Source organism: Palaemon carinicauda, chromosome 30, assembly GCF_036898095.1.
Source record: "Palaemon carinicauda isolate YSFRI2023 chromosome 30, ASM3689809v2, whole genome shotgun sequence".
NCBI lineage: Eukaryota > Metazoa > Arthropoda > Malacostraca > Decapoda > Palaemonidae > Palaemon > Palaemon carinicauda.
The window spans coordinates 38,429,160-38,455,012 of record NC_090754.1 but is presented as its reverse complement, the minus strand read 5'-3'; the positions used below and the strand labels follow the sequence as shown (position 1 = coordinate 38,455,012).

General features: G+C 37.8%; 1 protein-coding gene across 1 annotated transcript in view; it reads right to left on the bottom strand.

Annotated features, from left to right (window-relative positions):
• The window catches only part of hpo (serine/threonine-protein kinase hippo), a 73,988-nt gene that overhangs the window by 10,087 nt on the left and 38,048 nt on the right, over positions 1-25,853 (bottom strand). The window contains exons 9-14 of the mRNA XM_068354320.1: positions 21,759-21,981; positions 21,463-21,548; positions 17,373-17,480; positions 16,692-16,919; positions 15,399-15,428; positions 212-343 (exon numbers count right to left, since the gene is read on the bottom strand). Of these exons, the coding sequence (XP_068210421.1) occupies positions 212-343; positions 15,399-15,428; positions 16,692-16,919; positions 17,373-17,480; positions 21,463-21,548; positions 21,759-21,981 (807 nt within the window). The remainder of the gene's footprint in view (positions 1-211; positions 344-15,398; positions 15,429-16,691; positions 16,920-17,372; positions 17,481-21,462; positions 21,549-21,758; positions 21,982-25,853) is intronic.

Below are 25,853 nucleotides of genomic sequence, written 5' to 3'. Positions count from 1 at the left end.
TTTTGTCAATATCTTGTATATAAAAAAAAAATCTATTTGCTACTTAAATGCTCTTAACACCACCCTTTCGCCCCCAACCGCAGCTTTTGCTTCACCATCCCCATAAATCAATCCACCGCCCCTAAGGGGGGCAGTCCCATCCATTTGGGAACCACTACTCTAAACCAAAAGTCATATCAATCTAAAACAAAATAAATAGGATTACACTTACAAAGTCAAAATCTCCATCTATAAAGGATCTCTGGAATTTAGGTTGGTTTTCTGCAGCTACTCCTCTAGAAGGCAATGGTCTGTGCTGGTTTGCAGGATTGTTCATTTGTACAAGCTGTCTTTGAAGGTTATTCTAAAACAGAAGAAAAAAAGATTGCCATGTGTAAGCTATTCTTTGCACAAGACATCACTAAGACATTCATAAAACATACTAAGGTAACTCAACGATACCTGTCTCATTAACCCTTTTACCCCCCAGGCTATTTGGAAATTTCCAACCCTTAACCCCCAGGGGGTTATTTTTTTCCCAGCACATTTTGCAGTATATTTTTTTTTAAATTGCTCTAACAGCCTTAATTTTTGTCATAGAGAGGTCACGTTGGTCTCATTCTCTTGGAAAATGCCTGAATTTTCTCATAAAATTATCAAAAATATGAAAAAAATTTTATAGCATTTTTTTGCAAGGACGTACCGGTACGTCCATGGGGGTAAAGGGATGGCTTTTGTGAAACGTACCAGTACGTCCTTTGGGGGTAAAAGGGTTAATTGTTGGGATTCTCTTTTTGCTAAAATGGCTTTATCTAGAAGATATAAATTTAGTCAAGCTCAATAATATAGAATCCAAAAATATCGTAGCCTGACTTTACAATGTATATTTGAAAAATAGCTATCTGCGTTTCAAATTTACATCACATAAATACTGTCACGCATCATCCTCAAATTAGTTCATTATATCTATCGACTATATGGCAAATATCTTCAATAAATGACTTTAGTTATATGTAAACAATTATACTATCCTTTTTATAAAACAAACTATTCGATCCAATTAAAGTTGAAATAAATTCTACTGATTTACTTGGAAACTACACACTATTTGTTTGCTAAATATAGGGATGATCAAATGGGATCGCCTCAAACCAAATACAATTTAAAAAAATACTGAAATCTAACTCTCTCAAAGCAAATAATTTTTTTCACAAAGAATGATTGTAAAAAAATTGGGAACATTTTGAAATCAGCACTCAGAGCTGTAACTGAAGAGGAATTAATAATTAACTATAGTAGTAATCCTGCCTTTTTTACTATAGATCACTAATCTCAAAAACCTACCCGCTTTACTCTTTTTTTTCTGTCTGAACAATTAGCTACAGATATTAGCAGGTCTTCTAGGAAAAATAAATCAATATTTTTTATAAAAATAAAATTTTGCTTCGCAAAAACGTCTCCGTTCTTATAGTTGGCCCGATCAACAATTTACCCCTGAAGGAATGAGCTGCTAAACACCCCAGATCAGGTTACTTTAGAAATTTTCAACCAGTTTCAGCGCTAAAAGGATTGAGATGAGGAAATACAGGGTTCTCAAAAAGTGGATGTATAAATAAACTTTGATTTATTTACAGTTACACAATCCTAGAAATAAATTTGAAAAACTTGGAGACGTTAGGAAGTTAAAAAGGGCCTAACACACGGTCAATAATAAGTACTAAGCTTGAGGAAAAACGAACCTATTTCATGAAATGCTTGAAACTCCCGATTCTAATAAAAGTTTATCTGGTTCATACCTTGTTCTTTTCACAAGAGAAAACTTGAACATAGCTTTAAATATGCCAAAACTGATATCAAAATCTTTTGTACCAAAAGGCACGATAAATGATTTATTGCTAGTCTACTTTAATAATTAACTTCACAGAAAACATTATCAGGGCAACTTCCAATACATACATCTAATAATAGTAAAATGTTATTTTCATTAGTAAAATAAATTTTTGAATATACTTACCCGGTGATCATATAAGCTGTCAGCTCTGCTGCCCGACAGAAAAACCTAAGGACAAAATACGCCAGCGATCGCTATACAGGTGGGGGTGTACATCAACAGCGCCATCTGTCGAGCAGGTACTCAAGTACTCCATGTCAACACAGAACCAATTTTCTCCTCGGCCCACTGGGTCTCTATTGGGGAGGAAGGGAGGGTCCTTTAATATATGATCACCGGGTAAGTATATTCAAAAATTTATTTTACTAATGAAAATAACATTTTTCAATATTAAACTTAGCCGGTGATCATATAAGCTGATTCACACCCAGGGGGGTGGGTAGAGACCAGCATTATATGTTTACATTTAAGAGCTAAGTATTTTGTATTTCATTTTAGCAGTTATTCAAAATAACAAACATAAAATAAATAAGTACCTGGTAAGGAAGTCGACTTGAACAATTACTCTGCCTTTTTAAGTACGTCTTCCTTACGGAGCCTCGCGATCCTCTTAGGATGCTGAGCGACCGCTAGGATCTGAAGTATCAAGGGTTGCAACCCATACAACAGGACCTCATCAAAACCTCTAATCTAGGCGCTTCTCAAGAAATGACTTTGACCACCCGCCAAATCAAGTAGGATGCGAAAGGCTTCTTAGCCTTCCGGACAACCCAAAAACAATAATAAAACATTTCAAGAGAAAGATTAAAAAGGTTATGGAATTAGGGAATTGTAGTGGTTGGGCCCTCACCCACTACTGCACTCGTTGCTACGAATGGTCCCAGAGTGTAGCAGTTCTCATAAAGAGACTGGACATTTTTAAGATAAAAAGACGCGAACACTGATTTGCTTTTCCAATAGGTTGCGTCGATTATACTTTGCAGAGATCTATTTTGTTTAAAGGCCACGGAAGTTGCGACAGCTCTAACTTCGTGTGTCCTTACCTTCAGCAAAGCTTGGTCTTCCTCATTCAGATGGGAATGAGCTTCTCGTATTAACAGTCTGATAAAATAGGATAAAGCATTCTTTGACATAGGCAAAGATGGATTCTTAACTGAACACCATAAAGCTTCAGACGGGCCTCGTAAAGGTTTTTAAATAGAACTTAAGAGCTCTTACAGGACATAAGACTCTTTCTAGTTCATTTCCAACCATACGATAAGTTTGGAATATCGAACGATATTGGTCAAGGCCGAGAAGGCAGCTCGTGTTTGGCTAGAAAACCAAGTTGTAGAACATGTAGCCGTTTTGGATGAGAATCCGATGTTCTTGCTGAAGGCATGAATCTCACTGACTCTTTTAGCTGTGGCTAAGCATACCAGGAAAAGAGTCTTTAAGGTGAGATCTTTCAGGGAGGCTGATTGTAGCGGTTCGAACCTGTCTGACATAAGGAATCTTAGTACCACGTCTAAATTCCAACCAGGTGTAACCAAACGACTCTCCTTCGTGGTCTCAAAAGACTTAAGGAGGTCCTGTAGATCTTTATTGTTGGAAAGATCTAAGCCTCTGTGACGGAAGACTGATGCCAACATGCTTCTGTAACCCTTGATAGTGGGAGCTGAAAGAGATCGTTCTTTCCTCAGATATAAGAGAAAGTCAGCTATTCGAGTTACAGAGGTACTGGTCGAGGATACGGATACTGACTTGCACCAGTTTCGGAAGATTTCCCACTTCGATTGGTAGACTAAGGGTGGATGTTCTCCTTGCTCTAACAATCGCTCTGGCTGCCTCCTTCGAAAAGCCTCTAGCTCTCGAGAGTCTTTCGATAGTCTGAAGGCAGTCAGACGAAGAGCGTGGAGGCCTTGGTGTACCTTCTTTACGCGTGGCTGACGTAGAAGGTCAACCCTTAGGGGAAGTGTTCTGGGAACGTCTACTAGCCATCGAAGTACCTCGGTGAGCCATTCTCTCGCGGGCCAGAGGGAAGCAACTAGCGTCAACCTTGTCCCTTCGTGAGAGGCGAACTTCTGCAGTACCTTGTTGACAATCTTGAACGGAGGGAATGCATATAGATCTAGATGTGACCAATCTAGTAGAAAGGCATCTATATGAACTGCTGCTGGGTCCGGGATTGGTGAGCAAAATATTGGGAGCCTCTCGGTCATCGAGGTTGCGAAGAGATCTATGGTTGGCTGGCCCCAGGTGGCCCAAAGTCTCTTGCATACATCCTTGTGGAGGGTCCATTCTGTTGGAATGATTTGTCCCTTCCGACTGAGACAATCTGCCATGACATTCAAGTTGCCTTGGATGAACCTCGTTACTAGTGAAATGTCTAGACCTTTTGACCAGGTGAGGAGGTCCCTTGCGATCTCGTACAATGTCAGAGAGTAGGTCCCTCCTTGCTTGGAGATGTACGCCAAAGCCGTGGTGTTGTCCGAGTTCACCTCCACCACTTTGCCTTGAAGGAGAGACCTGAAGCTTTTCCAGGTCAGACGTACTGCCAGTAGCTCCTTGCAGTTGAAATGCATTGTCCTTTGACTCGAGTTCCATAATCCCGAGCATTCCCTACCGTCTAATGTCGCACCCCAGCCTACGTCCGATGCGTCCGAGAAGAGAACGTGGTTGGGAGTCTGAACAGTCAGGGGAAGACCCTCTCTAAGGTTGATATAGTCCTTTCACCAAGTCAGACAAGACTTTAACTTTCTGGAAACCGGGATCGAGACCGCTTCTAGCGTCTTGTCCTTTTTCCAGTGAAAAGCTAGATGGTATAGAAGAGGACGGAGGTGTAGTCTTCCTAGTGACACAAATTGATCCACGGATGAAAGTGTCCCTACCAGACTCATCCACAGCCTGACTGGGCAGCGTTCCTTCTTCAGCATCTTCTGGATGGATAGCAGGGCTGGGGGTTGATCGTCTTGTTCAGCAACGTCCTCATCAGAGGGTTCCTCATCCGAAACTGATGAGGAAACGGCAACGGAGTGGGCAACGTCTGACTCGCTGAATCCGGTCGCACTGGTGGATGCGTGACGGAGCCGGACGCAATATCATGGCACTGCTGCACAGTCTGTGAACTGTCAACAACCATGGGTGCGCGAGGAAGTATAGCGTCAACCCGAACTGTCTAAACTGTCTGGGTTGTGCAGTCAACACCCTACCAGGTTGCTGAGGTTGACGCACTGCGTCACAACAAGTCACCTCTGCTGGTTGTTGAACGTCTTCCTAGTGACACACTGAACGTCAACAACCACCTCCGAGCGTCGCTTAACGTCAACGTGCGACTGGCAACCCACACTGGGTCGCATCGGTGGAGGAACCACCTCAACTGGCAGACGCGAGTAGGATACCTCAGCGTCAACAGGGCGCACAACCAACCGGTTGGAAGGTTGTTGGCCAGAAGGTTCTTCTCCGCATTTAAGTCCTCTATCAAGGACACAAGCTTGGACTGCATGTCTTGCAGCAAAGCCCATTAGGGTCTACGGGAGCAGGTGTGGCAACAGACGGGGTTAGCGACTGAGGCGGAACCATTTACCATCCCTGGAAGCCTTGTTATGTGTGACATAATAGTACAGCAAAACTTCAAAGGCTCGACAAAAGTGAGAAGTTGACCTGTAAACAACTTGGAGCGTCTCCTGGCTAGGCGCCAGGGCGAGTCTACCAGAATTGAGAAGTCCATCTGGGCAGAGGCAAGAACTCCCAAGCCGAGAACTTCTCTCGTGTCCTATCAGACTCTCGCTCTATAAGCCAGTTTAAAAGAAGGGAAATCAAAGGCTGTATCCCTAAAACTCCTCCTGGTGCAAAAACCAGTCGCCTAGCCAACGTAACGCTCTCTAGGAGAGCGAGAGAGCACTAGCTTAACAACAACGGCTTCGAAGTAGCTAGGCCTAGTGTAAGTTCTGACGTTTAGGCGAACGAGGAGCAGCAGTTACAAAATCCGGACGAAGATCCTTAAAAAATCATCATGATTTAATTAAAGTCCATAGGAGGCTAAGCAGCTTAAGGCTCCTCTCCAAATGACAGAGTCCTCAAAGGAATATCAGTAGGAGGGAGAACAGCACTTTCTCATCTACAGGAACCTTGTCCGATAAAAGCTAGGTTATCTCAGTGAGTCTCTCACTGGTGCATTAGTAGCAGACCAGAAGGCAACGTCATGTAACTGCTTGACAGTCTGTGAACTGTCAACAACTGAACTGTCAACCACAACAGGTGCGTGAGGACATACAGCACTGGTGCATTAGTAGCAGACCAGAAGGCAACGTCATGTAACTGCTTGACAGTCTGTGAACTGTCAACAACTGAACTGTCAACCACAACAGGTGCGTGAGGACATACAGTGTTCACTCGAGACTGCTTTGACTGTCTATACTGAGCAGTCAAAACAACTCTAGAATGCGGAGGTTGACGCACCGCGTCAAAACACGGCAACTTAACTCCACCCTCCTGTTGTTGTGGTAACACGCGAACGTCAACGGAGGGTTCCGTGCGTCGGTGAACGTCAACATGCGTCTGGCAGGGTCGACTGCGCATGGGTGGTGGAACTCTCACAGCTGGAGTGCGGGAGCAGGTAGCCTCAGCGTCTACTGGACGCACAACCGTGGTTGGTTGTAGGCTAACGGGTGCAGCGTCAACCTTCTCCGCACGATACTCCTGCATAAAAGAAGCTAACTGTGTCTGCATAGACTGTAGCAAAGACCACTTAGGGTCTACAGCAGCAGGTGCGGCAACAGACGGTGTTACTGCCTGTTGCGGTACCACTTTGCCTCTCTTAGGAGGTGTGCAGTCGTCGGAAGACTGCAGCGAGTCCGAACTGACCCAGTGGCTACAACTGGGCCGTTGGACTTGCACGGAGGGGACCGACTTGCACTTAAAAAGCTGCGAGACCTTGGTCCATGGTTTCTTACGAGAAACCTCTTCCGCAGACGAGAAATAAATGGGCTCTCTCGTCTTTGTGAGGGTGGGGCGATCTTGGGTAGATACGCCCGAAACCACGGAGGGAAAACGTCTGTTCGTTGATCAAGGCCTGACGAACCCATAAGTCGTTCGACATTACTTCTCCCCTGGGCTTGGGAGCTTGCAAGAGGTCCCGGACTAGGTGAACGACAGGCACGAACAGACGAACCCTCGGACGCAACACTGTAACACTTGCGCATATCACTTTATCACTTCGATTTTCTGTTTTGCACTAATTTCACTGAAATCGAAACTTTTACTGATTTCTACGTGAAACACGCAATTCTACCCTTCATTAAAAGGTAGTAATTGCGAAATCAGTCGTATAATGCAGCACATTAATACTAGCAAAAAACAGAAAACATATATAAAGCTAAAAAATTCAGTGGCTGGGAAAGAGACTAAACACTAGTTCTAATAAACTACGTTTACAATCTCTCACCGCACATAGCCTGGGGACAAGAATAAAACCCTAGAAACGTTTTACCTTCTTCCCCGTACAGCGACTAGGGAGGAGAGTAACACTAGAACAACGTTACCCGCTTGAACGGAACGTTTTCTCTCCTCTCACTCCCTCCGTCTCTATCTCTCTCTCTCTTTCTCTCTTGATTTCGCACCTAAGAGAAGAGCCCAATTATAAACCGTCAAAAAAAAACATGTTATTTGACTAAAAGGAACAAACTGAAAGGTTTTCCAAATAAAAAGTTCCTTTAATTTAGAATTTAAAACATTTAAGTTAAGAAAGAATGAACGAAACGTCAGAAACGATTTACTCTTACTGCAAAGTGAAACCGTGATACTCTCTCTCTATCGTAACGATAGAGCGCATGCTGAACGTCCTGAACGTCAACAACTGCGTAGTCTAAAAACTAAACGTTAGTTCATCTTTGAAAACAGTACGAAGACTATCAAAGAGATTCTTTCATAAAACATTAAATTTAAAAAGTTTATAAATTCTTTAAAGGCTAACGGGCTCAACGTTGATTAACTTCGGTTCCAAATTCGGACCGCCTACTATAAGGAAAGGTCGCATATAAACAAAACATAAAAATTTATTTTTATATGTTTATAATAAATGGAAAGTTAATCGAAGAGGCCTAAAAAGGCGGAGAGATATAAAATATGTGGATCTATAACGTATTAAGCAAAATTACTAAAAACCTAAACACACTTCCTTCTAAGGGAAGGGTCGGCCATTTAAAAGTGAAAGAGAGTCCATACTCTCTTTGTCACCATAATTAAATCTATCCAAAACGAGTTCAAGTTTTGAGATGAAGATAAAACACCTGCATAGCGAAAGCTCAAAACTAGAATAGTGTACTTCACCAAATAGTTGTGAAAACAAATCCAGTTAGTAACAGCGTATTTAGTAGGTCTTGCCAGTGGCACGACAGAGAGAAAATTGGTTCTGTGTTGACATGGAGTACTTGAGTACCTGCTCGACAGATGGCGCTGTTGATGTACACCCCCACCTGTATAGCGATCGCTGGCGTATTTTGTCCTTAGGTTTTTCTGTCGGGCAGCAGAGCTGACAGCTTATATGATCACCGGCTAAGTTTAATATTGAAAAAACTAACATACTATTTATTCAGTTTGATTAAAAGTCTAGTCAAGACCATTCTCTCACCTTTACCTTTACAATATGTACACTCCCCATAATCTCATTTGCAACAAATGTTTTTATGTTGAACAGGCTTACACAAGTCTTTATATAGTTTATATATTAAATATCTGTTTTAATGTTGTTAATGTCTTTAGAATATTTTATTTCCAATTTCATTACTTCTTACATCGTTTATTTATTTCCTCACTGAGCTATTTTTCCCTGTTGGAGCCCTTGGGATTATAGCATCTTGCTTTTCCAACTAGGGTTGTAGCTTAGCTAGTAATAATAAAATACTTTTGCATGGTTCTATCAATATCAATTTTTATTTTTTAAAAATCCTTTTATTATGTGGGACATGAGGTGTCCTGCAAATGGTGATCTTGAATTTTTAATACCTGGAAGACAAAAAATTAATTTACTTTTTCTTCTAATTTTCCATCGGTTTTTATTCACAGGTTTCAATCTCTTTGTTTAATGGTATATTTGGTGGGTATCTACACTTATCTTTGTCTTATATCTTAATAATGCTTACAATTAAATTTCTTGAAATTACTCAATGTTTTCAAACTATTTAGGTCCTTAAAGACAACAAAGATGTTTAATAGAGTCCATTTACTAAGGCACTTCCCTCAATTTCGAAGAGTAGCCAATATAAAAAAGGAGCAAGAGGACTTTTCGTCACTTTGCTCCTCCCAGCCAATTAACAGTACTATTAACAATTTAAACTTCTTAATAGTAATCAATGATTTGCCATGCTCAATTTCAGTTAAAAAAAAAACTGAAGGAAAAGAAGTTTCTTGTGATCACACATTTAAGATGGCTTTAATGGAATAATATTGATCGGAGGATAACTTGAACAAAATTATGATATTTTTATGCTTCAAAAGATCCTTTTTAGAATTTATTAGCACTATTACCATGTATTTGGCTAATGGCCATAAAAACTGGAACTATAAAGTAAAGCAAATGGGTCTTCAATATTCCCTGTTTAATTCATTCTCACTTTCGCACCCCATCTATTTTTGTAAGAATTCACTGTTGGCATGATGACCTTGATAATGCCATAAGCAACGACCTGATCCTGAGTATTGGTCCAAGTCTATTTATAGCCTGTCTGATCACTTTAATTCTTTCTTAAGTTTGTATATTATTCAAGGTATTTTACATACTGTATCATAAATTACCGGTAGTTATAATGCAGTACTGTATTGTTCTTTTCTTCTCTTGCTTTCTTAATCTTATTTCCTTATAATATTTTTTGTTGTAATCTTATCTTTAAATTCATATACAGTATTCTCCATATCTTATATTATTTACTTTAATATTATATTTACACATTTAACTTGAAGGTAAATATAATGTATAACTAACCATACAAATAAAACTTTACAATACCTTCTTTTAGAATAACTATTTACACCAAACATTACATCAAACTATTTTCAAATGTATAAAAGCCATTACCAATAACTTAGTCCTCAGTCATGTCCTCATATACTTATGATAGTTTTGGCAACTGCCTCTGTACCCCATTGTCCGCATCAATAAATATCATAAATTTTAAAAGCAATTTGTATTTCTCCTAACTTAACAAACACGAGTCCTTTAGTAGCCGTATGGTTTTAGCGAACCTAGAAAACTCTGTGGTTAAAATTATAATGAGATGTTGGCAGTTACCAGTAGGCGGTGGGGAAGCCTTTCCCCAATGCTGGCTCACTGAGCAGCCACTTTGACGACTAGGACTTGCGAGATAGATGAGGCAGAAAGTATAAGTTAAAGGGCTTAGGTTTGTACAGCTAGGAAAAATAAAAATTATTTAAACATTGTGATTTGTTTCCACACACACAAAACCCTTTATCCTTAATTGGAGACTTATCCTTAGGTAAGAAGTCCCTGTCACTAAACTGGCTGGATAAAATCCCGGGGTCTTAGCACTCAGACCACTTGGGAGCAGATTTGGGACTCCAATCCAGTTTCTATGACACTATTATTTTTATGAACTTCTGGTGTTCATAATGCTTCTTCTCCAGGAGCTGGTTTTATTGACATTTATCATTAAAATAGATAAACATTTTCCTTTTACATTCCTTTCAAAAGATACCAACCTAGCAGGTAATGGTAAATATTGTGGTATGGTAGGAGTTACCCATTTTCAGCTTACTCCATAGCAGCTCTCGTCAAGATGCAGATCTCCCCTTCCAGATGTGATAAGTTTGTATACCATTTTAATCTAATACCTATGTACTTATTTGGTTAGTATTTCCGCACAGGGAAAACACTGGGTTTTAACCAACCGCGCGAGGAGTACTATATGTCATGTCTCCTCTCAGGAATTACATTTTAAGTTAGTGTTTATAGAATCAGAGCATACACACGTAAGCAAAACAGCTTCCGTTCTTTGTTCATATTAGAGCAGTAATATCCATTTCAATGGAAATTACCGAGAGGATACTGTAATAGTTTTTTGTTTGCTAACAATTTGACAAGCCAATACTCAATTACCAGTCAAGCTAGAAATCAACCTGTTTAGATTTTAGCTTATTTACCTTCCTTTGTTATTCTCAAACCCAAGCAAACCTCCAATCTACTTTCTATGATACTATTTTTAAGCTATAGGCTAAGTGTTGTGTAATGACAGGCAGTCATGGAAGAAATTGTATCCTAGTAAAATACCGTGTCTGTAATGTAAAGCAATACTGTAGTGATTTGTTGGGTTTATATTACTATCCATTCTTCCCCGTATTAAAAGGAAGGGGGGATGAACACTTATATTTTACTCACAATAGAAAAAGATACTCATTAGTGAAGTTTACATGCAATAACACCTATTCCAGCAATATAATAGTAAGACAGCTGCACCCTCAGGAAGGGGAAGGAAAAAAAAAGAGGAAAAGCCATGCAATCTCACTCTCCTCCTTGACTGATGGCACAGCCCCTATCTTAAAATACTTTGTTTCTTATCCTGTGAGGGAACTAGGTTTGCTACAATGCCTGTTAAGCAGCTACCAGAGGTCCTATGGTAAAGATATCCAGTGACTTATGGGTGCATTGCCATAAGCAATGGGCTGTAAAGGTGGTCTGAAGTCTACAGACACCTGCTTTTAATATTCAACCCACTGACAAGTTCTTCCAAAGGTTAGAGTGGCTCCCACTCCCCTGACCTTGTGAGCTCGTGCCTGTGTCGGTCCATTACGTCTCCCATTGTTCTGAATACAGTATAGCACTTTGTTATATTCAGAAAAAGATGTTTTTTTGGAAATGATCTTATTTTGCCTTCCCAAGCTAATGAACAAGTTCTGTAACCTTGGTCTAGCAAGTTGTGTCCTTTTGAAATCATGTCTTAGTGTCCTCACAGAGTAGAAGGAAAAGAGCAGCACTTTTATTTCACAGGGGTGTTTCTTAACACCATAGCTTCTCTTTGACCAATCTGTTTGACAAACTTGGCGGCTACAGCATCCCTGTTTAAGAGCCCAGTTTGTCAATTGGCTAGCCAACTGGTGTGCTAGAAATATGACAGCCTTTGTCCCAGAAAACACCAGGTCGGTCAACTATTTCTTGCTGTCAGATAGATTCTGAGCAGTGGAAAAGTTAGATAATTTACCTGACTAATGATCTAGCCAGGATGTTACCCGAAACATAGACATGGCTATAGCCTTCGTGTTCACCAAACTCTATGGTTGAAAAGATTGTAGAGTGAGATACTAGTTTCTCTGTCAAAATCTCCAGTCTTAAGGTAGTGAGGGCTACCTTCATTGGCAGAGGAGAGGAGTTAGCCTCCTCGGTTGCATAAAGCCACCTCTGATTAATGATAGGGAGAGGCAAGACCCTTGAGGAACAGATTGCCTTTAAGGAATTCCTGTGTTCTGAGACCTGACATTCTGTGATCTCAATTGCTTCCTTGGCCAACTCAGAAAAATGTAGCTCCGAAATAGATTTTGCACTATACAGAGCATCAAGGAGTCTTTCAATCGATGAATTCCTTCTCTTCTTTTGGGCTTTGATTGGTTCTCCCAGTACACTTATCTGTTTTATCAGGGGCAAGATTTAAAAAAAAAATGGATTTGGACTCTGGATCTTCAACTTTAGTCAATGTGGGCCCTAAATCTGGTACAAAGGTAGCCAGAGTGACAATCAAATTCTGTTGTCTGGTTGGAGACATATCACCGTGTTCTGGAGAGCAATGTCGTTTAGTGGAACCTCTTTCCTGACCCAAACCCAAACTTGGCTAGTATTGGGAAGTTTTCCCTTACCCCTAGTTTTCCTTCTTCATCCTGGGAATAGACTTGGCTGCAGTGCTATTCTTGGGCGATAGGGGGACAATCCTGTGACACCGAAGAGATGTCATGGTTGTCTGTCACCGGCCTCACATAGCATTAGGCTCTTGGCTTTACCAGAAGATGATTTAACTCTAAAGCCTAAGGAGGGAACGCTCCTTAGTGCTCAGATCATGCCTACTTTTTAGTTGTGTCCCCTTATCTTTCCTCTCTCTCTCTCTCTCAAGTGTTCACTTTGAGAAAGGAGTGTTGAGGATTGATCACCTGCACCTCTCTAACTGTGAGCTTCCATTGGTCCTTGATATGGGGGGGAGTTCTTGAACCAGAGCTGAAGAGGACCCTGGTATCCATTCCCCTTCTGATGAATGCACTCTCTTATATTGATACTGGGATAGAGGAATCTCTGGGGACCAGATCTCTTGTTTTGAGTATTGTTCTCCTGTCTGGTGTTCAGCTGCTGATTCTCATCTTAATTTGTTGGACAGAGACTTATGGTCTATTAAATTTCTTATTTCTGATCTAGATATTAATCTTTGGCACTGTCGTTCAATTAGTTCATTATGCATGTTGCATAAGATTTTTCATAACTCTGACCATCCTTTACATTCAGATCTTCCTGGACAGTTCCATCCTGTTCATAATACTAGGCAGGCAGTTAATTCTAATGGTCAGGCCTTCTCCATCATGAGGCTCAATACTACACAGTATTCTAGAAGTTTTATTCCAGCTGTTACCAAGTTGTGGAATGATCTTCCTAATTGGGTAGTTGAATCAGTAGAACTTCAAAAGTTCAAAGTTAGAGCAAATGCTTTTATATTGACCAGACTGACATGAGTTTTTTTTATAGTTTATATAAACATATCTGTTTTGGACGTTGTTAATAGTTTATGTAGGACATATCTGTTTTGACATTGTTATTGTTTTAGAATGATTTATTGTTAACTTGTTCTCATCATTAATTTATTTCCTTATCTCCTTTCCTCACTGGGCTATTTTTCCCTATTGGAGCCCTTGGGCTTATAGCATCTTGTTTTTCCAACTGGGGTTGTAGCTTGGCTAGTAATAATAATAATAATATAACCATATTCCAAAGTGCTTCTTATTAGAAGAGTGCTTGTCTTGAAACTAACAATGGTTCAAGGAAGAAAACTCTTCATAAAACTTTGTAAGAGACAAAATTGCCTTGTTCTAACTATACTTTCTCAGCGGTGCATGAGCATGCTGGAATATTTTCCAATTTTTCTGATTCCCTTGGGGAATCTAAAAGGAACACAGCACGATCGAGATCTCAAGATTGCGTGCTCATTTTACGATCACAAGCTCAATAACTCGCCACAGAGCTCGCATTAGCGTTCTTTTGTCTTCTGTCGATAACAGTGTAGTTGCACGCTGGTGAGCCACAGCATGTTCAAATTCTTGTGCATACTGATGCGTAAGGAGCTCGCCATGCCGGGAGAAAGACCAAAGTCTAGAGCTTGTTCACTAGCAGCGAGATCACATAAGAGTTCATGAACCAGAAACTGTTCAAACTCTAGCGTGACAGCTTTGACAGAATTTCATTCATCCGATCTAGTCGGCTTAGTGTGTTGGCGAGATGCAAAATGCTCATAATCCTGTTCACTCCGACTTGCTAAGGCTCTCTCTCAAAGGAGGAATACCGAAGTCTTGTGAATGTTCGCTTAAAGCAAATTTTCACATACAATGGTACGCATGCACATGGCAGGAATCCCAAGAAGCAGCATGAGGGCACTCAACAGGAGTTCCTCGTATCTCACAGGAAAGCTCTGAATGACAATCATGATCAACATTAAAAGACATCAATTTACGTCTTTTTCCATTCAGGTGAAGAAGGATCCACTAGAGAACATGGTTTTTCTGCAAGTTCCTTGGAACTTTGGACATATAGAAGGACATTCTTCTAACATTCCGAAGGACAGAGAACTTCAAAGAACAGTCGTGTCGGGGCATTAAGGTCTTCACTAACAAGGGCACCGCCAACAGGTACTACTACAATAGAGCGGCCACCCCTTATATAGAAGGACATTCTTCTAACATTCCGAAGGACAGAGAACTTCCAAGAACAGTCGTGTCGGGGCACTAAGGTCTTCACAAACAAGGGCGCTGCCCACAGATACTACTACAATAGAGCGGGGCCCCCTTTACGCAAGCTGGCAATAGCTGACATCTGTTTGCTTGGCAAGAGTATTTTCCAAACCCAAAGATGGCTACGATGTTCTCATCAGGGTAAACATCTGGAAAGGATTTAAAGGATTTACTCAGAAAAGAAAAAAGAAAAAAAAAGAGAAAAATCATTTAACCAGGTTCAGATTAAGACGCTGAGAGTACATCAGTATCCATCAACGGCCAAAATCTAAGTGGCTGACAGTGGGGTAACTACCGACACCTCGTTATAACTTCAACAGCCGAGTTTTCCAGCTTCACTGAAATCATACTCCTATTAAAGGACAAAGGTTTGAATTGGTGTAGAAACATCATTATTTCCATTCATTTCACCAATTTCCCTATGTCCTTGCAACTTCCGTCATAAATTTTTGCTTCGTCACTTCTTTCGTCGTCTTTCCTTCTATCTATATAATTTTACACTACTAATAACTTCCATTCAATATGAGGATCTCTCTAAAAAAAAAAGTGAAAGTGTACTTACTTGTTCTTCTACATCTGTGCCCTCTGACTGCTGCATGAACAAGAAGCAGTCAATTATTTTATGATGCCATATGATAACCCCAGTACAGTACAGTACAACTAAAACTCTACAAATACAATTACTTTACAGTTTAAAACTCTAATGCTTCAAAAACACCTAAATCGTTATTAGAAGAAAAATTTAAGTTACAAACAATCAATAACCTAGAGGCAATTCAAATTTAGAATCTTTTTTAATGGTTAGTCTCCGATATCTTTAAAAAGTATTTTTTAAGATAGAAAACAAGTGAGATGGTGATAATAGGTCATGGAGACTAAACTAAAGGTCAATAAAAGATTGAATGGCCCCTAAAATTTCTACAGCGCTGTGTTAACCATGATAAAGCATCTTTGCCTTCCAACAATTAAGGCCTTGGACACATGGTTACTAAGTATGCAATGCACTGACAGTCTCATAAGAAAAAATTACTACCAAATATGCTCTTAAGACATTTTGTGAAATGCATTTCAAATTTTCAAACATCTATTAAACAAACAAAAAAAGGCTCTATACATGAAGAACTGCAGTTATTGTTAGACATTTTTAAGCTTCATTAGGATAAATTAGTTCAAAGAACATATACTGAAAAATGGTTATAGCTTTAACAGATCTCTTTCCCTCTCTTTGGTGTGAATTATTAGTATTACTTTTACAATAGTTATCATTATTACACTTATGGCACAGGGAGGGAATTACTATCGCTATTACAGTACTGCAACGGAACTCTCATCATCACTGCTATTGCAGTAATAAATGGGAAATTTTAATAATATTGTGGTACTGAATAAAAATAATTATCATTACTATTATAGATTTGAGTAGTTTAATATGACCAAAAAGTTACAAAGATCGACTGGTAGGTTTTGCTCCATGAATTTGCAGGTTCAAGATCAATACAAGTGGAAGGAAGTAAGGTTAGAAGATAAAAGCCAGTTAAAAAGCAATGCAGCTTGGGCAGAAGCAAAGAACTTCTTTAGCATTATCTGCAATGAGCTGCACAAAGCCCAATAGCCACAAAGTAAACGGAAGCCCATTCAGGGACAACTCAAGTTTCTATTGATGATTGAAATAAATCGCAAAAAGATACAACTTTACGGCATATCCATGATACACTCACAAAACCCGCCTAACACCGACGGGGAAACTAAAACTCTTATTCAAAACCATGCATGAAAAAACTGCAAACATCAGTTAAAGATATTATCTATTAGCAATCTGAAGGAAGTAAGAAAACATGAAAAAATTATTTCTTACCTCAAATTTACGATGCTCTTCAGCAGACATGGGCTTTGGTTGTGAATGTATTAGCGCTGTTGGAGAGTATATCATTGTGTTGTTATCTTGCTCCCCAAAGTCTTGAGTGTTTTGTTGTACCTGTTGCTGTTCCATTTGAATTTGTCTTTGCTGTTGTTGAACGTTAGTGTGAGTCTGCTGTTGCTGCAACTGCGCCTGCTGATTCAATAAATTATCCTCCGCGGTTAACTGGGAAAATAAGCATAATCATCACAATGCAGCATACCTCTAATTTCCAATGCCTGAGCTATTTCAGGTTTATTACAATTCATAATTGGAGTAAGATCCCTACACAAGAAAGAGATGTGCCTCAAGAGTGGGCTTTAGGTTGAATATTTCTTTGTAAGTCCAGCTCATAATCCCCACTGTTTTCAGTCCGATGATCTTGCTATTGCTAGTAAGTAGTCCTTACATATAAAATCAAATTACTTGAAAGAATTGAATTCCTTTCTTTTCTTTTTCACACTTATTCAATTATTGCAACATGTATTTTTATCTTTAAAAGGGGGCTTGCTGTACCGAATTTATATCATTGTAACGTAAGGTAACTGAAATTCTCTGATTCTTTTAGAGCCAAAGCATTAAACAGTATGTAATTTAACAAATATCTAAAAAGAAAAAATATAAGGAACCTAAACATACCTGTATTGATTGAGAGGTAGGATGTAAAATTGGTCTTCCTGTTCCCACATATTGCTGTGGGGCTATGTTCTCGAGCGGAGAATTATCCTTTGAACTTTTACTTCTTGCCTGTAATTTATTAAGATTGCTTTATGTGGCTTCTTTGACAAAAAAAAAACAAAATAAAAAGGTAAAAAGATAGAAAAAAATCTGAAGTAGGGGACTAATAAAGATGAAAAAAAAAATCTCTTATAAAACCTTTCTACTTAACCATTAAAAATACAATTGGGAAAACAAAAAGCTTTGAGAAGCAGTTCAAATGAACACAGCAATTATTCAACAGGTATCCCGTCTCAACATCCACATCACATCATACAATGACCCTACCCTCCAATAAGGGTGGCCACCATTTAGTGTATATTGTGTGGCATAGCATGGAGAGGACTAGAAAGGTCTTTGCTATATGCCTAACTGAGACATAAACACAATCTATTAACCATCTAAATAGGACAAAAGGGAGAGGGAGAAGAATGACCTAGCTTTTGTTATTGTAATTAAGGTACTAGCTGGTAAGCTAATATATGGGGGCATTGGTCGAAAAATGAAAAATCCTGAAAAAAATTCATGGAGCTTCGTATGGCAATGGAGAATGCTTATACGAAATATTTCGTCAAAATTCCTCTTACGTTCAAAGATACAGGTTAATTCGTAAAAGTAAGCCAAAATAGGCCAAATATATTGATTCATACAAGAAAATACAGTATTTCTTCTGTTATCGTAAATTTTGATAATTATTACATTTCAGTATCAAACAAATTTCCTTATTTCCTTTCCTCACTGGGCTATTTTTCCCTATTGGAGCCCTTGGGCTTATAGCATCTTGCTTTTCCAACTAGGGTTGTAGCTTGGCTAGTAATAATAATAATAATAATAATAATAATAATAATAATAATAATAATAATGGCATCTATAGAGATTCCTTGAGTCACGGTGTGAGCAGAAACTTCAAAGAGAGTACAAGTTGGAGTTTGACCTCTGACATTTCCTTGGTCTTACATCTGTTTCTCTCTAACTATACAGTATCCGTTTGCCAAACTTGGATAGTCTATGATGGGGAACCTCTTATCACAGCTTTAGGCCAGTTTTGATCCCCTACATGCTGTTAAGGTAAGAGCAGATAAGAGAAACTACAGTATCTTTAACAAGAAACTTTCCCTGTATGTTCGTACTCTACTCATAACGTGTGTGGCAACAGAATAAATTTTAACAGAAGTATGCTATAATCAATATCTCTTACCATATAGAGTATACAAAATGAGGAAGGCGTTACTGGTAACCGATTGCTTATATTCATGAATGTGAATACAACATACATGAGTTACAAGGTATGAAAGCTGTATTGTGCCAATATAAGTAACTTACAATAGACATATTAAACATACATGAAGCAACAGCTATATCATAACTTACAGCAAATTGACCTTGATGAGATCATAACCTGCTCTGAAGCTAGCAAGTCGGGCACAATCTAATATTATACCATACACAGAAATTGCTACTCATCGGTGATTCTGTTAAGTTTTAAAGAAGAGCAAGATATTCTAGTGAGCAGGCCTTTATGGCCTTGTATACACAGTACCGGTACTTTGATAACAAATTCCTCCATCATCATATGAAGCTCTCCAAAAATTACCTGTCCCAGCACTTCTCCAGTACTACTACAAAATTCTAATTTGACCCATACAAATTAAAGTGATTTTTAGAGAAAGCAACTTTCAGAAAAAAACTTATTGCTTCAGCAATCGACTCATGTCTGAGTCTGAGTAGCAGCTGGTACATCAGCAAGGATGCTATATTTCCTGTAGCTCTTTAACCCTTTTACTCCCAGGCTATTTGGAACTTTCCAACCCTTAACCCCAGGGGCTATTTTTTTTTTCAAGCACATTTTGCAGTATATATTTTTTAAATTGCTCTAACAGCCTTAATTTTCGTCATAGAGAGGTCAGGTTGGTCTCATTCTCTTGGTAAATGCCTGAAATTTCTCAAAAAAATTATCAAAAATATGCAAAAAAAATTATAAATAGCAGTTTTTTGCAAGGACGTACCAGTACGTCCATGGGGGTAAAGGGATGTGTTTTGTGAAACGTAACAGTACGTCTTTTGGGGGTAAAAGGGTTAATAGTCAATGACACAGTGTGAGACAAACTTGACTTGCAATGAGAGTTTTCATTGAAAACTGCCTCTGGACTCGTTCTAGAAATACGCAATAAGCGCTATGCTAGGTTGTCTGACCAATCAATTATATTTCCCTCGGCATGGAGGGCAGGGGTAAGGGACTTGAACATTTTCATGTACTCAAACCATTTCCAAATGATGTTTCCTTAGATAAACTCTATCCAACTAAGCTGTAGTGAAGTAGTCTATTACATCGACCAGCTGGCATGCACAGGAGAAAGGTATCAAGAAGAGACTTTCACTGCTCAGACAATTTAATCCTAATAGATTCTTCAAATGCAATAATGCACACCGATACAGCCATCCCATATTCATAAAGGGATAAATCACTCGATATCAAATGTCAAAAAATTTGGGAAAACTATTTTGGTCTAGAAAATACTTCCCTCCAGAAGTAAGGGAGGTTTCTCCATATATTCTCCTACATCTACCAACATGTCTGTATATCTAAAAGGTATAGCCCAACAAAGCATCTATATACTGTACAATGCAAGAGAACCACAGTTGTAAAGGCAATTAGCAACTTGCATGAAGCAAGATGCTTATAATGGGCAGGGCACTAGCCACCAATTGAGATACTACCGTTAAATAGTTATTGGGTCCTTTGACTGGCCAGACGGTGCTACAATGGATCCCTCTCTCTGGTTATGGCTCATTTTTCCTTTGCCTACACATACACCAAATAGTCTGGCCTATTCTTTCACATTCTCTTCTGTCCTCATACACCTGACAACACTGAGATTACCAAATAATTCTTCTTCGCTCAAGGGATGAACTATGGCAAAGCAATTGTTCCGTGGCTACTTTCCTCTTGGTAAGGGTAGAGGAGACTCTTTAACTAGGTTTAGAAGCTCTTCTAGGAGAAAGACACTCCAAAATCAAACTTTTGTTCTCTAGCCTTGGGTAATGCCATAGCCTCTGTGCTATGATCTTCCACCGTCTTGGATTAGAGTACTCTTGCTGGAGAGTACACTTGGGCATGCTGTTCTATCTGATTTCTCTTCTTCATGTTTTTTTTCAAGTTTTTAGTTTATATATGAAGTTTTTAGTTTATATATAAAAGATCTACCAGTAATTTAATGTTGTTACTGTTCTTATATTTTATTTCTATTGTTTATTACTACTCTTGTAGACTTGTTTTTTTCCTTTTCCTCACTAGTCTATTTTCCCTGTTGGAGTCATTGGGCTTATAGCATCTTGCTTTTCCAACTGCAGTTATAGCTCAGCTTGTAATAATAATAATAATAATAATAATAATAATGGATTTCTTCTTTAGGCTAATGAGTCAGCTTTTTTGACTCCCAAATACAATTCTTTTTCACGAGTTTGAATTTTGCTATCTACTCCCCACACAGTCCTCCTTATTCTGGTCACTTAAATCCATAGAAATATCTTGTGAGCTTTATTACAATGTTTTTTTAATGCCCAGATTTCCATTAAAGAGAGAAAAGTGGGGCAAATAACACTGAAGAGGATCCAGAAACCGGTATGTTCCCCACCAAGGAAATCAATCAGAAGAGAACATCTGACATGTGACAGGAAGGCACTATAGTGACGGGATAACTACAGTACTGTTTCATAAAACAACCAATTTACTTATTCAAGCAGTTTTACTCTAGCTTTTCACTTAATCAAATATGCATAGGTGAAAAATATCAGGTTTGAAATTTTAAGAAATACTCTATGGGTATTTGTTCAAACTATAACACAACTTACATAATCTAATAATTTTGTGTCAATATATTCCAAACATGCCCTGTATTTTTAATATAACAAAGATTAATTTGATTAACAGCTTAAAAAAAATATCAAGTCATAAAGACCAACACATATTGTAGATGTACACTAAAGATAGAGTATTGTCTACAGCCCTTACCTTCTTTTCCTGCTCTTTTTTATCAAAGTGGTCGAGAAAGAGAGGTCGATACTTTTTACTCTGTTCCCCTGGAGCTGTATCATGTCCTTGGGAGAAGAGAAAAGAAAATAATGTTCAAAATAATTGTAGAAGATGTAAAAACAGGTAACCACTGTACAACTATTCTTGACAATCAATTATGCATGTTTGATTTCAGATTAAAAATTACTACAGTACTAAAAACACTACAAACCTCCATTCTACTGTACAGAGAAACTCCTTTGAAAGTGCTACATCTAATCAAATCTTATACTCACTTTTCATGGTTGAGTCCTCATCATCTTCATCTTCATTATCAGAATTTATTACCATGGTGCCTACATCTGTGGATAGTGTGCCAGAGTCAACCGGTGCTACAAGCGTGCCACTTGATGCAACAGGTGCAACTAGCGTACCTTCGTTATTAAGAGGCCGAAGAGTGCCACTATCTCCTCCAGACCTGTACCGAACCATGGTGCTGCTATCAACTTCATCATCATCCTAAGAAAATGGCAAGTTTCGAGATCAGCATTTGCATGAAAACAAAATCACAATTAGAAAGTATTCCCAGAGTCACGGCTAAAATTTTCAGCCAGTTGCAAGTAACCTGTAGCTTTTTATTAAGGATTGGTAACAAGAAATAGTGTGGGTTATATGCAATAAAGATCATTATTGTGAACTATTAAGGGGTGCACCTACAACTTCAGGGCCAATTATAATGGTCAAAAGGATTTGCATCATGATGTTTTTTCAACCAGTGTTTAATGAGTTGACATAAGGAAACCAAAAAAATGGTCTTGGTTAATTTACGCCATCTGATCTTTTTTTCATTTTTAAAGTAATGAAAACAGTTTTAAAGCAAACAAATTTTCCTCACATGTATTTAAAACATTTCATTCACATCATCTAATCAAAATTTCTCCATAATTTCTAGTCATTTATCTTGAGGTAAAGATTTTTCTTCCTTAGACTTCAAGTTTTAAGAGACTGGAAAGGAAAATAAGAACAAAATAATTTTTTAAACAGTAAAAGAAATCAAACTACAATACTCTTTGATATAATTATTAACACAAACTGCTAAAAACTATCATGATCCAAATATCTATTTTTCCATTATACGAGGCTTCTGGTGCACCCCTTAGACATGCAAGATAAAAAAAATCACTATACAGGAGGCAAACCATTTCTAAAATATATTTTCTGTGCTTCATTTGGTGTTATTGAAGACATAGTTGCAAGAATATTTGTTTGGTTATGACATCTAAAACTTCACATGACACAAACTACAGTAGTACCTCAGTAAAGCTGCAACCAATAAGATAATATAAAACCTTACTTTTATATCAAGAATCGACTTCAGACATGATTCATTATTTCGATCCTCTGTGCCTTTCTACTTACCTGCATCCAGTTAAACAAGATGAATACTTACTACTGGTGAGATATATTTCAAAATCAAGATGAATGGTACCTGTATCTTTCTTATTATGATACAGAAATAGGTAAAAAGGGAGGATGTGGAAAAAGAAAATTGACGAAAGAAGTGAAAGATATCAAGGAAAAATAAAGGAATAGCAAAAGATAAAAAGTGAAAAAGGAAGAGGATGGAGTCTATTCTTAAAAGAAATGAAGAAAGTGGAAGATACCATGGAAAAAAAGGAATAGCAAAAGAGAAAAAGTTAAAAAGGAGAGGATGGAGTCTCTTCTTAAAGGAAAGGAGTCACATAATTCTTAATAGAGAGAGAGTTACAATAAAACAAACATTTAGAGAACATATAAAACATTAGGCTGAAAATAAACTGTCAATAAGTCATTCAACACAATCTCCTCCAACATTTGACATCAAACCATGACAGAAACTAATGCGGGCTAAATATTATTGAACTGGAGAATAACCTTAACATTTAAAACATATACATCTGTATATTATATTTGAAAGCCTTTTTTAAAGTAAATTTAGTTACCTGTTAGATGAAATGCATTTCTATTAAATTTGGTTTATACTTTCTTCGGATGGATTATATTAACAAAATTAACACAAAAGTGATTCTCCTTATTTCTAATTTCCCTTCTAGGTGTGATGCAACTTACACTTATGATCCTCAACATTTTTCTTCCAACTTGGTTATCCTAATTGATAAAAACTAACAAGAGACAATCTCAACTAAGTATTTTTGTAATTAAGAATCAGAAGAAAAGGCTCCTAACAAGTAAGGGTAGTACTATACATAATGCTTAATGAACTAATTAAGAAATATAATCTTGAAAAATAATATGTATAACTGTATGATAATATGCAGTTCTGGAAAATATGTAAAGTTACATATAATTACAGAACCAACAATACTGTACTTAAAACTTCCAGGAGAAGTTAAAAATAGCTGAAATATAAAACACTGACCAAAGTTAAAGTAAATAACTGCTTATTGAAAATGTTCATCTACTACAGAGTACTGTGAAAAATTATCATGTTTCAAGGTATAACAGAAACTCCTATTTCAACAGTAAATTTAAACGTTGCATCATCTTATCTCGCGAACACTGCTTAGTCCTATGTCAATCAAGAAAACAGCAAAATATCTTTAAAGAGGCATACACTATAACACATGCACTATATAACCCTTTATTTGTGGTTGATATACTGCTTTGGCAAGGACCTATGTATCAGAATACTGATAGTGGAAGAGTTTAAAAGGTATAATTAGTGGAAACATGACCAAAGGTCTAAGATTTTAGAACAAGAAAACTTGAAATAATAACAATAACAAGGGCCTTGTCAACAACAAATTCAACCGAATTAGAAACATGCACATAAAGCAAATTGTTTATTAAAGCAACACAGAAGTCTACTCTTTAGATTAGTCTTGTTGGTTCCTTCTGTCTTACATACTACTTCAACTTGCTGTCAACCACATAGGTTTCACATATTCAAAACTTGAAGAGTTCTGATAAAATAAGGAATGCCTGAACAAAAATACTAAATGCCAAAACGAAAATATACACTGATTCACTGCTGAGATCTTTTTGGATACCCAATGTATAGATTTTTTTAAAAACTAAAATTCAATATCAGAAAGTAGGATAGAGTACAATATTACCTTCATTAAGCAAAAAAATAAAGCCCATAATAAATACTTCCACTTCAACTATCATTATTGTATAACTAACAAATTATAAAAGCCCCGCCTAAAACAACATTAAGCATACAAATGTCCCTTTGCATAGCTAGCTTTACCAGTAAAAAAAATTTAATGATTAAACCACTCTACTAACTCAAATGTAATGTTCTTTTTGCCCTCTGTCAAGTAGTGTTTCCGATACCCTCTAAACATTTACGTATATCACATACTGACTATGTAAGCTGCTTTAAAATTAAATGCTCTGACTGTATAATTAATATCTCATCCCAAGGGGAAAGAGGCAAGAGTCAAGTGTAAAAATATGAAACTAGGAGATCAGTCACGGAGAATGAAAGGTACAAAGACGAATATCAAATGTTAATAACAAGAAGTGTGCAGCCAGTCACCTGGAGCCCTTCAACAGCATTATGTAATCATAAAGAAGATGAAGTGACGTAAGGATAAAAAGGCAGTTAATAGGATAAACTGCGAGGAAGGGTGGGCGTGAGGAATAGTCAACAATGAAGAAATGGAGAGAGTGAAGGAAATTAGTTGAAAGGCTAAAAATACTAAGTCATAATGGTCCCACTAAGCCATGAGACAATTTTAATTCCTATAGTATGGCAATGCAATTTACGTGAGTGATTTATATAAAAAATAAATCAGGCCATAAAAAAGTTTTACTCCAGCTTTAAGACAAATTATTTACATATTTACACGTAGGATTTGCCCTGCAATAGAAAAGGCAATTTCTGCACCTATTCTAACTACTAAAGCAATGCGAGTATATAAGTAAAATATTCAATACAATACCACACCAGACTGTTAAACTTGTAGATCTCCTTGGATATTATACCATCAGTGTGAGATTACATCTCGCAAAACAAAAGTACTTTTAATATACACGACAAAAGCAAAAAAGCTAGCATGAGGGCTTTATATCGTCAGCTACAGTCTTCATGATTATAAAGTACTTTGATTATCAAATCTAAATCACATGAAGCATAAATAACCTGTAGTAAGCATTTGGTATCCTATATAACATGTAAGCAGCAGCAAGAGAAAAGGAACACATGATATGGTATCCTCTACTAAAAGTATTAATCTGATATTATTCAACCAAAGCTAAATTTAGTACCGTACACTAAATTTGTTAGTTAGGAAGGGATCCCCTTTGCTTAACAAAAAGGGTAAGTGGGTCAGTATATGGGAGCCGATCATCACAAGAAGGCGCGCACAAAAAACCCTTAAAAC